The sequence below is a fragment of the Branchiostoma floridae genome, chromosome 8 (genome assembly GCF_000003815.2).
Source record: "Branchiostoma floridae strain S238N-H82 chromosome 8, Bfl_VNyyK, whole genome shotgun sequence".
NCBI classification, from domain to species: domain Eukaryota; kingdom Metazoa; phylum Chordata; class Leptocardii; order Amphioxiformes; family Branchiostomatidae; genus Branchiostoma; species Branchiostoma floridae.
The window spans coordinates 2042696-2054340 of NC_049986.1; the positions used below are offsets into that span (position 1 = coordinate 2042696).

The window sequence follows — 11645 nt, forward strand, 5'->3', positions numbered from 1 at the left end:
TTCTTCCGAAACGAGCAAAACCTGCCATTTTCTCGCCATGAACAACCGTCCTATGCAGGGCGACACTCTGCCACCAAACTCAGTTTTGCACCCTCACGGTGCCAGCAACCACCAGGCACGAATAACTAGAGGCCCGCACATGCGCGCTGATTCCTTCGCCAGGATGCAAACGCACCATGTACAAAGATTCTTTATTCACCGGTGCTCCGTCTTTAACCACTTTAGAGTGACCACAAACATCCCAGCACAAACCACTGGACCCCAATACACGAGTGCCGTTTCCCAGCATGAAACTCCCATCGTACGCGATTAGAGGCTCCCTGGCCGCCACTTTGAAACTTTGAAACTTTATTAGAATAACCATTAGCGGTGGACCCTAGGGTCCACCGCTAGTCTTCCTGGTATTCATTCACAGAGACAATACATTATACAAACATGGTTGGCAACTAGACAAGTCACAAACACATCTAAATCAATAACATATTTACAATATACATAATTTAAAAATTGACAATCCTGTCGCACAGTGCTTGTAACTACTGGTGGAAGTATTTGTGCAAACCATCCTTAAACACTCTCAGGGATTGTGTGGATTGCATGACAATTGGAAGGTTATTCCACACTCTGACAGCCCTGTACATGAAACACTTCATCAGTGCGTTAGTTCTAGGTTTCTCTAACAGAAAAGATTTTTAGCAGCAAAACGGGTTCTGTAACTATGCAAGTTGTTGACCGAACGCAGTTGCCTACTGATACAAATAGGTTCGTTTGTGAGTGTTATCCTTTTAAATGTTGTCATGGTGTTTATTGACAATCTCGTGTGCACAGGTTTCCACTGTGGCTTCGACTGAAACAGACGAGTTGCCTTGTTCTGCATTCGTTGCAGAAGGTTTATGTTAGTTTTAGTTGTGCATGACCAAACTGGGCTGCAATAATCGATGTGTGATAGTACAAGGCATTCTATTACAATTTTTAACAATGTTTGATCCATAAGGTATGCGCATCTTTTGATCATCCCCAGTGATCTAGCCATTTTCTTAGATGTTAATTTTGTGTGAGTATTCCAGGTAAGGCACTCATCTACTGTCGAACCAAGTAGTTTTACCTCTGAGACCTGTTCGATAACCTTACCATTTGCAGTTAGTGTGAGTTTGGGTTTAGCAGACATTTTGGGCTTGCTCCCCAGTACAATACATTTTGTTTTTGAAGTGTTCAAGAAAAGCCGGTTCACTCTAACCCAGCTACAGATGTTGTTTACCTCTGTCTGTAGATTATGTGAGATAGTTTCAATAGAAGGAGCGCATATGTAGGCTGATGTGTCATCAGCATACATATCCGCTGTGGCCTGAGTGATGGCAAGCGGTAGATCATTAGTATAAATGGTAAAAAGAAGGGGCCCTAAACAGCTCCCCTGGGGCACACCGCAAGGCAGTTCCTTAAAGGAAGAGTTTGTTCCATTGATGTGAACACATTGTTCTCTTCCCGTCAGGTAACTTGCCATCCATTTGGTGGTAGATTCATCAAAGCCATAACATGCTAATTTCGAAAGTAGACAGTTGTGATCAACAAGGTCGAAAGCTGCAGAGAAATCGAGGAAGATGGCGCCTACCAGTTTCCCCTGATCTATACTGTGGTACCAATCATCTACCATGTGCAGCAGTGCAGTACAGGTTGAATGGTTCTTCCTGTATGCATGCTGATTCTCAGACATAAGTGAATTCTTCGAGAAATAGTCTGACACTTGTTTGCAAACAATACGTTCCATTATCTTACTAGTGGTAGGAAGAAGGCTAATAGGTCTGCTGTTAGCGCCGCAGAAGGGTTCTGTAGTGGACTTAGGAATAGGTACCACTTTAGCCTTCTTCCATTCACTTGGATAGACTGAGGTTACAAATGATAAATTAATAATGTAACAGAGGGGAGTAGAAACATGCTCTGCTGCAATTCTCAGTAGCTTATTGTCCATGTTATCCAGTCCAGCTGCTTTTCCTTCTGGCAGGGCCAGTAGGAGTTGGTACACTTCCTCTCTGTTCACTTGTCTGAATTCAAAGTTGCAGTCCTTGCCCGCCATGATGTTCTCTTCAATCAGGTGAAGCACAGTGTTGTCGGGTTGTTTTTCCATTCCTTGTCGCAAGGTGTTGACTTTGTGGAGAAAGAAGGCGTTGAAATGTTCTGCAATGTCCTTGGGTTTTGTAAGGTAAGTTCCCCCTTGTTCAACCACACCGGTTGCGCGTTTAGATCCCTTTCCGAGAATGCCGTTTAAGGTTTTCCACATTGCTTTAGGTTCGTTTTTATTTTCTTCTAACTTTTCTTTGTAGTATGTTGCCTTCTTTTTCCTATTAAGCTTCACAACTGCGTTTCGGAGTTTCTTGTAGACCTGGATGTCGGACTGTAGACCCGAGATGACGGATTCCCTCCTGGCCTCGTCCCGAAGACGCATCAGTTCCCTGAGCTCCTCGTCCAGCCATGCCACTGGATTCGACTTCTGTTGTTGTTTTTTCATGGGAGCGTGCTGGTCTGCAATCTCGTTGAACATGACAGTGAAGAGATGAAGTGCTTCATCGACATCTTGTTCATCCTGTACAAGATGCCATGGTGCCAACTCGATGTCATTCAGAAAGTCCTCAGGGCAGAACCTCCGAAAGGACCTCTTGTGTACTACCCTTGCCTGTGCTCTGGGAACCTTGGTTTTTCTCGAGATGTAGACTATGTTGTGATCTGAAAAACCGACAGGAACAGACCTAGCTGGAGTACATCTGTCTTTACAGTTTGTGAAGACAAGATCAATGCAAGTAGCAGTCCGACGGTTATTCTTGTTTACACTTATTCTCGTTGGTACTTTCACTACTTGGGACAAGTTACAACTTGTTGCTACATCTGCTAGGTGTTCCCTCATAGGGCAGAGTTGATAGACCCAGTCAATGTTAATATCGCCCATAACAAAGACTTCTGAATTGGTATCAGTAGCTCTGTCAACAGATTCAAGGATGTCATTAAGATATTGCATTCCTGTTCTTGGCGGCCTATAGATACAGCTTAGCAATATCGGTCTAGTTTGTGGTAAGCGTACCTCAATCCACAGCATCTCAGTGTTGTTCTTCTCCAGATCTGTCCTATGCTTCCATGGCAGTCCGTCCCGAACCAAGAAAGCCACTCCGCCTCCATGCCTGTTTCGGTCCTTTCTGAGAACTGTCCAGCCATCTGCACCCAGTTCTTGATCACTGATGCTTGGATCTAAGTGGGTTTCAGAGAGTCCGAAAACGTGGAAGCCGTTGTCGTCGAGCAGCTCTCTCAGATCGCAGGTCTTGCTGCTCCAGCTGCAGATGTTTAGGTGTCCTATGTGTAGCCCTTTCTGTGGAAGGTTGAGCCGAGCAGGGCCCGGGTTGTTGTGTATGTCCCCGCAAAGAAGGAGAAGAATGACGACAAACACAGTCACGCAGTGATCGCACACTAACACTGAGTGCAGCAAACACGACGCACGAACGACCAGAAACCCACACATGCGCGCCATTTCCTTTCTGTGAAAACGCCCGCTATGTGCAAAGGACGCAGACTCTCTGACTCACGCTACTCCTATGAGTCCCATGAAGCACCCACTAACAATGCAGCCAACGCCCAGCACCATCAGCAGCCCGCACACGCGTACCATTTTCTCCCTGTGAAAACACCCGCCGTGTGCGATCAGACTCTCTGACCAACGCTACTCAGCAATTGCACACTATCAACCGTGCAACCAATACCAAGCACAAACGACCAGATCTAGAAACTCGCATGACATCTTCTTCCTATGAAACACCCGTCATGCGCGGAAAAACTCTCTGATCAACGCTACTCAGTGATCGCATACTAACAGAGCAGCAAACAGCAAGCACAAACAATCAGTGGCCCGCACATGCGTGCCATTTTCTTTCCGGACTCTGGAAACACCCGCCACGTGCGGAAAGACTCTCTGAACAACGCTACTCAGTGATCGCATACTAACAGAGCAGCAAACAGCAAGCACAAACAATCAGTGGCCCGCACATGCGTGCCATTTTCTTTCCGGACTCTGGAAACACCCGCCACGTGCGGAAAGACTCTCTGAACAACGCCACTCAGTGAGCTCACACTAACCATGCAGCAAACACCGAGCACAGCCGATCAGCGGCCCAAACATGCGTTCCCTTTTCTTCTTGTCAAAACACCCGCCAAGTGCGGAAATACTCTCTGACCAACGGCACCGCTACTCAGTGATCGCACACTAACAGTGCAAGAAACACCAAGCACAAACGATCAGAGGCCCTCACCTGCCACCTGCATGCCCTTTTTTCCCTATGAACACACCTGCCATTCGCGGGAAAACTCTCTGATCAATGCTACTCAGTAATCGCACCCTAACAGTGCAACAAACACCGAGCACAAATGACCAGAGGCCCGCCCATGCGCGCCATTTCACCCCTATGAAAACACCCGGCATGCGCTGAAAGACTCTGACCAACTTTACTCATTGATCGCACACTAACAGTGCAACAAACACCAAGCACAATCGGAAGCCCGCACATACACGCCATTTCATTCCTGTGAAAACACCCACAATGTGCGGAAAGACTCTCTGATCAACGCTACTCAGTGATCGCACACTAACAGTGCAGCAAACACCGAGCACCAACAATTAGAGGCTCGCACCTGCGCGTCGCTTCATTCCTGTGAAAACAGCCGCCATATGCGGAAAGACTCTCCGATCAACGCTACTCAGTGATCGCACACAGTAACAGTGCAACAAACACCGAGCACAATCGGAGGCCCGCACATACGCGCCGTTTCATTCCTGTGAAAACACCCGCCATGTGCGGAAAGACTCTCCGATCAACGCTACTCAGTGATCGCACACTAACAGTGCAACAAACACCGGGCACCTACGATCAGAAACCCGCACATGCACGTCGTTTCATTTCTGTGAAAACACCCGCCATGTGCGGAAAGACTCTCCGATCAACGCTACTCAGTGATTGCACACTAACAGTGCAGCAAACACCGGGCACCTACGATCAGAAGCCCGCACATGCACGTCGTTTCATTTCTGTGAAAACACCCGCCATGTGCGGAAAGACTCTCCGATCAACGCTACTCAGTGATTGCACACTAACAGTGCAGCAAACACCGAGCACCAACCATCAGAGGCCCGCACATGCGCGCCGTTCCATTCCTATGGCTATGAAAACACCCGCCATGTGCGGAAAGACTCTCTGATCAACGCTACTCGGTGATCGCACACTAACTGTGCAGCCAACACCGAGTACAATCAGAAGCCCGCACATGCGCGCCATTTCATTCCCGTGAAAGCACCCGCCATGTACGGAAAGACTCTCTGATCAACGCTACTCAGTGATCGCACACTAACAGTGCAGCAAACACCGAGCACAATCAGAAGCCCGCACATGCGCGCCGTTTCATTTCTGTAAAAACACCCGCCATGTGCGGAAAGACGCTCTCATCAACGCTACTCAGTGATTGCACACTAACAGTGCAGCAAACACCGAGCACCAACCATCAGAGGCCCGCACATGCGCGCCGTTCCATTCCTATGGCTATGAAAACACCCGCCATGTGCGGAAAGACTCTCTGATCAACGCTACTCAGTGATCGCACACTAACAGTGCAGCAAACACCGAGCACAGTCAGAAGCCCGCACATGCGCGCCGTTTCATTTCTGTGAAAACACCCGCCATGTGCGGAAAGACTCTCCGATCAACGCTACTCAGTGATCGCACCCTAACAGTGCATCAAACACCAAGCACCAACGATCGGAGGCCCGCACATGCGCGCCGTTTCACCCCCATGAAAACACCCGCCATGCGCGGAAAAACTCTCTGATCAACGTTACTCAGTGATCGCACACTAACAGTGCACCAAACACCAAGCACCAACGATCAGAGGCCCGCACATGCGCGCCGTTTCACCAGCTGAAAAAAAAACACGCCAACACGAAACCTCTCCGGACCTCGCTACTCGGTGTTCTCACGGTATAAAAGAACCATCAAACACCAAGCAGGAGCGACCGAGAACGATCCGTACATGCGCTGTTTTCTCCAAAATATAGTACAAAACGGACCAAAACACACCTTCTTTCCTCGTGATTTAAGGAGACTCCCCTCAGCGATAGAAACTGCCAACGCTGCTCTCAGGCTGTGGTTCCTTAGACGACTGCATTCCTTAATAGTCCAGGTCTGTGTCGCCGTCACTGTGTCAACACAAGCACAACTTTACAAACAACAACGGTAAAAGAAAATATCCCTAATTAGAGGGAACCAAACACTTCAAAACAGCAACAACAGACATAAAGACAAAATATCTGAGGGGAATCCCGCCTCAAATCGATGTCACCAAATACGTGCACGCCTCCCTGAAAAAACCAAAGCCGTGCGCTCCGTGACGGCTGTCGTCTAGTGTCGATGCCGCGAAGAACTGCCGTATGTGTCGGGAATGCTCGGCTTGCTGGCTCCAACGCTCTGTCGCAGCTTGCTGCACCTCGGTCGCGATGTGGTAGTCACCTTCCTCGGCACAGGAGAGCTGGAAACCGGGCTGATCTGCTAAGAAAACAACACGTTTAGAACACAAGTATCAACTAAAGACAAAGCAAATGCAAATCAAGCACGAGCGAACCGAGCGAAAGCCCGACACCAAAGATATGCAAAACAACACGTGTACACATTAACCACCCCAAACCATTGTTCCCAGGAAAACATAATTGGACAAAAAAACACAAACGTTTGTTACCGCATTTTCGCCCCAAACCTGCCGTATCTTTAACATCCGACGTTTCGACCCGCCAGGTAGGACTCTTCCGCCCTTTCAAAATGTGAAGAGGCCGCCAAAAGTCTGTCAGAGCTTGCTGCATCTCAGTCGCGCTGTGGTAGTCGCCTTCCTCGGCCTGGGAGAGCTGGAATCCGGGCTGAGCTGCTAAGAAAACAACACGTTCAGACCAGAAATTCTGAACCTACAGTAAAGCAGCTAAACCCAACTCGAGCATTCACCCTCCACGCTGGCACACACCTCACGTGGTCACAAAAGGGGATCCTGTCACGAGTTTCCCTCCCTTCCTAAGAACAAAACCTCCTACGTTCCGTTCCAAACAAAAGATAATGAAATTCCCACCCAGTCAACTAAGGCAAACAAATGCAAATCAAGCAGTAAAAACCGGGAGAAAACCCGACACCAAAGATATGCAAAACAACACGTGAACAACGACACCCAAACGAGTGTTCCCAGAAAAGCAGAATTCGACACATACAACAATGTACGTTACCGCATTTTCCACCCAAACCTGCCATATCTCAGCCATCCTGAAGTTTTCCCCCCACTATGTGGGACTCGTCCGTCCATTCGCTACGTGGAGATGGTCTGCCCAAGGTCTGCCGGAGCTTCTGGTTCCATCGCCCCGCCGTTACTTGCTGCACAGCTGAACCTCAGAAATTGTCTTCCTCCGTCAAACTGGAGTCTATGCTGCCTCCCTGTGTGCTTATCGACAAAATACCCAGTCAACTAAAAGCAAACAAATGCAAATCAAGCACGTGCAAACCAGGCGAAAGCTCGACACCAAAGATATGCAAAACAACACGTGAACAAAACGGCACACAAACCATTGTTCCTAGAAATGCAGAATTCGACAAATACCACAACGTATGTTACCGCATTTTCCACCCAAACCTGCCGTATATCCACCGTCCTGAAATTTGACCCCACTAGGTAGAACACTAGGACTCTTCCGTCCTTTCGATGCGTGGAGAGGGTCTGGTCCGCCGGAGCTTCTGGATCCCTCGCCCCGCCGTTACTTGCTTCACAGCCGAACCTCCGAAGTTGTCTTCCTCCCACTGGTAATCCGGAGTCTAGGCTGCAACACTGCGTGCTCCTCCGGCACAAAACCCGCCCGGCGGCGAGAAACGTGGTCGTGAAACCGCAAGCGGCGGAGACCTGGTCGTCCATCGCCAGGCGACCTCGGCGTTGCGGATGAATCCAACAAGAGGCAGTAGGGTGATCATCCCTTGTACTTATATGGTTGTGAGAATCATGTGATTCAGGATCAACCAATGAGCGCACAGTGAAGATAATGTTTTCTTTTGGCCTCCTGACGTGACCTTCCGTGACCCCGCACAGAGCCACACCTGTGCGCGTCAGCCGGAGAGTTAATTGAATCAAAGACCTAGCCAATCAGCGAAGAGGAGGCCAAAGGCTAATTAATATTCATAAGCGGGGCCTCATGATCCCGTATATAGCAGTGTTCCCGCCAGGGGGAGCGCGGAGCGAAGCCCGCCTAAGGCTCTCGCATTTTAGACTATTCAGAAGGCTTTGTATTGTATCAGTTCTTAGGGGCATATCTATGATAATCGCAGTCACTTAACTTCTCTTCAGGAGTTTAGCGTAACACTATTTCAGGTCAAACCGTCAAAGGCAACTAAAAACAAACTTTAACGTTACTGAGTTCAACAGTACTTATAACTTGTTATCCGAAGTTGAAACGCTAGCGATGGTATTTTCGCTGCGCTGTTAGCTCCGTGCGACTGTTGTTGACGGCCTTATAACGGTATATTTTGCACCCCTGTACCCTGGTATGAGTAACATTTGGTATAGATAGGCATAAGATAGTTGGTAAAATGATCCAAGTAAAATTTTTGGCATAAAGTACTGTAAAAGGCTTAATTACAGCACTTTTTTTAGGGGAAATTGGTTTTCTTTCGTTCTCCATGCCATGACCTTTCGGACGTTCACTCCACAGAGCCGACATCTGCACCTGCGTCTAGCCGGCAGGAAGAGTTAATTCAATTAATGGTTCAGCCAATCAGCGAAGAGGAAAGCAAAGGCTAATTAATATTCATAAGCGGGACCACACAATACGTTAACTTGAAGACTCAAGCCGTACAGACTTCTCGACAGGATTTTTTCAAAGCGTCGGACAGGGGTCCGGGGGCCGCCGAATGTCCCTGGCGGGGTCCAGGGGCAGGGCCACTGTGGGGGGACCCAGGTGGGCGAAGCCCCCCTGGAAGCTCTTGCATTTTAGACTATTGAGAAGGCTTCTTTTATCAGTTTTTTAGGGCCATATCTACGATAATCGTAGCAGTCACTTACTTCTCTTCAGCAGTTTGACTTTAAAATATTTCGGGTCAAAGCTTCAAAGACAACTAAAACCTCACAAACAACAAACTTTACTTAGCTCAACAGTATACAAAAATATTGTACGGGTTGCCATCCTTAGTTGAAGTGCTTATTTATAGCGCTAGTATCTTCGCTGCGCCGTTAGCCGCCGTGCGACTTTTGTTGACGGTCTGATATCCCTACGTCGCCGCCTCGCTGATATTCCCACGGACGTGTTTCAAGAAAAATACCCAGCAAAAAACGCTGTTCTGCGTCAAATTCTATTCTATAAAACATGTGGGACTCAGTGTTACAGTCTAAATATTTTGTAGAAGCACCGCTGTAGGAAAGAAGGTCCAAGCAATGTAAAACATCACGTAGCATGAAGTTCGCTGTCAACTGGCACACAGCACACGACGGTTTGAAACTCTAAGTCTAATCAACAGCCGTGTTTGATTGATAGCCGGCGGTCCTTTGATGAAGTCGGCGAAAGGTGCGTTAGTTAGAAAATCTGCGTCTAGTTTTGATACGTAATTATAAGTTAGACAGTGGCGAGAATGATTATTTTCTCATCAATATTTCTCTTCAGAATTATTTGAACTTAATTGTACATCTAAACAATTGGCTTACCTGTGCAATGTTTATATGATTAATGATCAGTGTACTGAAATCATGTGTAACGTATGGCCCCTAGTCAATAGATCAGCATTTTCTCTATAGTGACCACCTGTCTATAGTGGCCACATTTCCTAGTGCTGTTGTTGTTTCACATAAATTTTGAACATTTAAATTGTAAGTAACTTTAAACTGCCAGAGTTTCAGCCCAATAAAACACTCTCAGCGCCAGGGTATGAACAGACTGACCAGACAGACAAAAATAAATCCTCGAACAAGGTTCAATCGTATCTTCCGGGTCTGGCAGGAAGTTGTTAAACTAAAATAAGAATAGGCTCGATGGCTGATTGCATACAAAGTAAAACAGTTTAACAGTTTTACAGCTTGAAGAAAACAAACGCTCCTACAGTACCTGCACCTGCTTGATAATTATTAAATCGTATGCCCTACTTGAATAAAAAAAGTTCACTGCAATAATAAATGTACCCACATCACAAGGAGCTTATACTTTTTTAAACTTACACCTAGTTATCGTACTGAAAATTGTAAATGACATTACATGAAGTCATTCAACAATTTTCAGTCATGATGAAAATTTTCTGAATGGAAGGTGTGATTATTGTCATTTTCTGAAAAATAGAAGCAAGCTCTGTTTTTACCTGGAATCAATTCACAATACCAGTCCACTTTGGGGGATAATGTACTGTTAAGAGGATGTTCCATTTTTGCGCAGGGGTGATTTGGAACAGTCCAATGTTGCGTGGGAAGGGGTATGGCTGAAATATGCTGTATTTGCTCTTAAGCAAATGTCGGCCTTTCTAGTATGTATACCAAAATGTTTGAACCTAGCTGAAAAGACCTCATTGGCTAATAGATCAGCATGATTTTCAAATTTGACATGTCGGGACTACATACCCTATCATAGCTTCATCTACAGTACCGTTTCCGTCGTCTCCTGAAAGTTTGGCTTACAACGACCGTCAAAATGCCAAATATATTCCGTTTTATCGGGAATGGGAAATCATGAAAGGTTATTTTATTTTATTTCGCTTAAGAGACCATTCAAAATTAGGAATGATAACATTAAAGACATTTCACAAAGACACCATACTATACCTGGTATTAGGTCGCAAAGAACACGTTTCCTTCACAAGTTGGCAGTAGAAACGGTCGAAGAATAGATTCATGTCGAATAGACAATGACTCGTAAATCTTCACGTTCTGAAGGGCTACCACGTTTTTCATTTATAGTATAGCCGACAGAGACTGCATGAAACCGCCCATTATTCTTACCACTGTGTATTACGCAAGCACGATTGTCTGCAATAACATGAAGCCCTCAGTGTGTGTCAGAAACGAATCCTGATTGGCCAGAGCATTTAAGATTTGCATAACAGTCAAACGTGTCTGTCTGGAATGTCTGAAGCTTTCGGAACAGACACGTACACACTCCTGCGCCCCAAGTCCAAGCAAGACTCTTAGATAGTTACATCTATCTCTTTGTCCACGGGAAAGGGACTCGTTATCGCCAGTATTCACACGGTAAGGCTGTTGTATTTGTTTCTATCTCCAGCCTGTCGACTGCCCTTGTTTGGTGGCTGTTATTCTGACCGAGGACAATAGTGTGACAACTAGGGCTGGGTACCGGTACAGAAAATTCAGGTCCAGGTCCGGTTCAGGTCCAAAGGATCAGGTCCAGGTCCGGACCTGAACCTGGACCTGATTCAGTATGACTCATACCAATGGTCCATTTCACTACAAATAAATCTGTTTGGTGGGGTATTAGACTTACACTGGCGTTTTAAAATCCTACAAAGCTAACTGCACCTGTAGTACGATTGGCTGTAAAACTCGGTAGAAATTACTATAATCTTTACTCTACTTATCTCATGTTATTTTCTTCCACCTGCAAGCGCCAAAAT

The 11645-nt window shown here is 46.6% G+C and overlaps 1 protein-coding gene across 3 annotated transcripts; it reads right to left on the reverse strand.

The window, feature by feature from the left end:
* Window positions 1-6171: 6171 nt before the first annotated feature.
* On the reverse strand, window positions 6172-7360 carry LOC118420547. Of its 3 annotated transcripts, none has more exons than XM_035827400.1 (3): window positions 7304-7360; window positions 6757-6936; window positions 6172-6566 (listed from the first exon to the last, which is right to left on the reverse strand). In XM_035827400.1, exons 1-3 carry the CDS (start codon window positions 7308-7310, stop codon window positions 6349-6351), a joined length of 405 nt encoding a protein of 134 aa, XP_035683293.1. In that variant the 5' UTR covers window positions 7311-7360; the 3' UTR covers window positions 6172-6348. The 3 variants fall into 3 exon arrangements, 2 of the variants coding, with proteins under 2 accessions (XP_035683293.1, XP_035683292.1); XM_035827399.1 differs by having other exon boundaries at window positions 6757-6939; window positions 7304-7354; XR_004831743.1 differs by having other exon boundaries at window positions 6465-6936; window positions 7281-7360.
* Window positions 7361-11645: the final 4285 nt, after the last annotated feature.